Genomic DNA, 867 nt, shown 5'->3' with positions numbered 1-867 from the left:
ATTTTTCAGTTTTTAAGGACTCTTTGGCAATTGAAGTTACCAAACTTGGAAGGCTATTTTCTCGCTATTTTTACCGCTGAAACCAAGTGAACTTACCTCTTTCAATCACAAATATCTTCACTTCTGCTCAAGACAGATGGGTATTCTTTTTCATCAAAAAGCAAGATAAATGAACAAGCTTCAAAGATGATACCAGTAACTCCACATGTAAAAAAATTGACGAGCGCCTGATTCCAGCATGTCGTAACACATATAGCATAGGCCACTGGTTGGCAGCGAAGATTTATATATATATATATCTCATACATGAGAGAGAACAAAGAACCCACCTGAACGTCAATGACAGCGAAGCGTTTGTTGTAGTCTCTGACACACGCCTTGAAGCTCACCAGGAACGCCACGATCTCCACCATCCCTTTCTCGCTGGCGATGTGCAGCGGAGTCTTTTTGGCCTGGAAACAAAACAAAAAAGTCAATTATCAGGAAAATCGCGGGCAGGTGGCAGGTGCTCTGATGTGGTCTTTTTTTTTCTTTTTTTTTTCCTATCAAACATCTATCGTACTGATCTCTCCTCCCTCTTTTTTTTTGTATGCTGCTCTCTAGTTAAAACCTCTAATCTTTGGCACATTATATGATCTTATTGCGTTGCAAGTGCTGTAAATTATTTTACAAAAATGAAATGAAACATGAAAATGAAAGCTACATGACACACGATACAGCTTTCACTTTGACATTTACACTTGAAGACTAGGGGGGGGAAAAGGCAGGATGACAATTTTAAAAATCATTTTGAGTTTGACTTCATTGTTGCATTAATAATAATAATAATAATAAAAAGAAGAAGAAGAAGAAGAAGAAGAAGAAGAA

At 37.4% G+C, this 867-nt stretch overlaps 1 protein-coding gene across 1 annotated transcript in view; it reads right to left on the bottom strand.

Moving 5' to 3' along the window:
- Window positions 1-306: 306 nt before the first annotated feature.
- The window catches only part of LOC106012650 (ankyrin repeat and LEM domain-containing protein 2), a gene marked incomplete at its 3' end in the record, with an annotated part of 8,191 nt that continues 7,630 nt past the window's right edge, over window positions 307-867 (bottom strand). Inside the window, exons 7-8 of the mRNA XM_035971486.1 lie at window positions 725-730; window positions 307-453 (exon numbers count right to left, since the gene is read on the bottom strand). Coding sequence (XP_035827379.1) covers window positions 307-453; window positions 725-730 — 153 coding nt within the window. The remainder of the gene's footprint in view (window positions 454-724; window positions 731-867) is intronic.

This window comes from Aplysia californica, unplaced genomic scaffold, assembly GCF_000002075.1.
Source record: "Aplysia californica isolate F4 #8 unplaced genomic scaffold, AplCal3.0 scaffold00443, whole genome shotgun sequence".
In the NCBI taxonomy this organism is placed as follows: Eukaryota; Metazoa; Mollusca; class Gastropoda; order Aplysiida; family Aplysiidae; genus Aplysia; species Aplysia californica.
The sequence above is the reverse complement of the archived record's forward strand: the minus strand, read 5'-3'. Positions and strand labels throughout refer to the sequence as shown.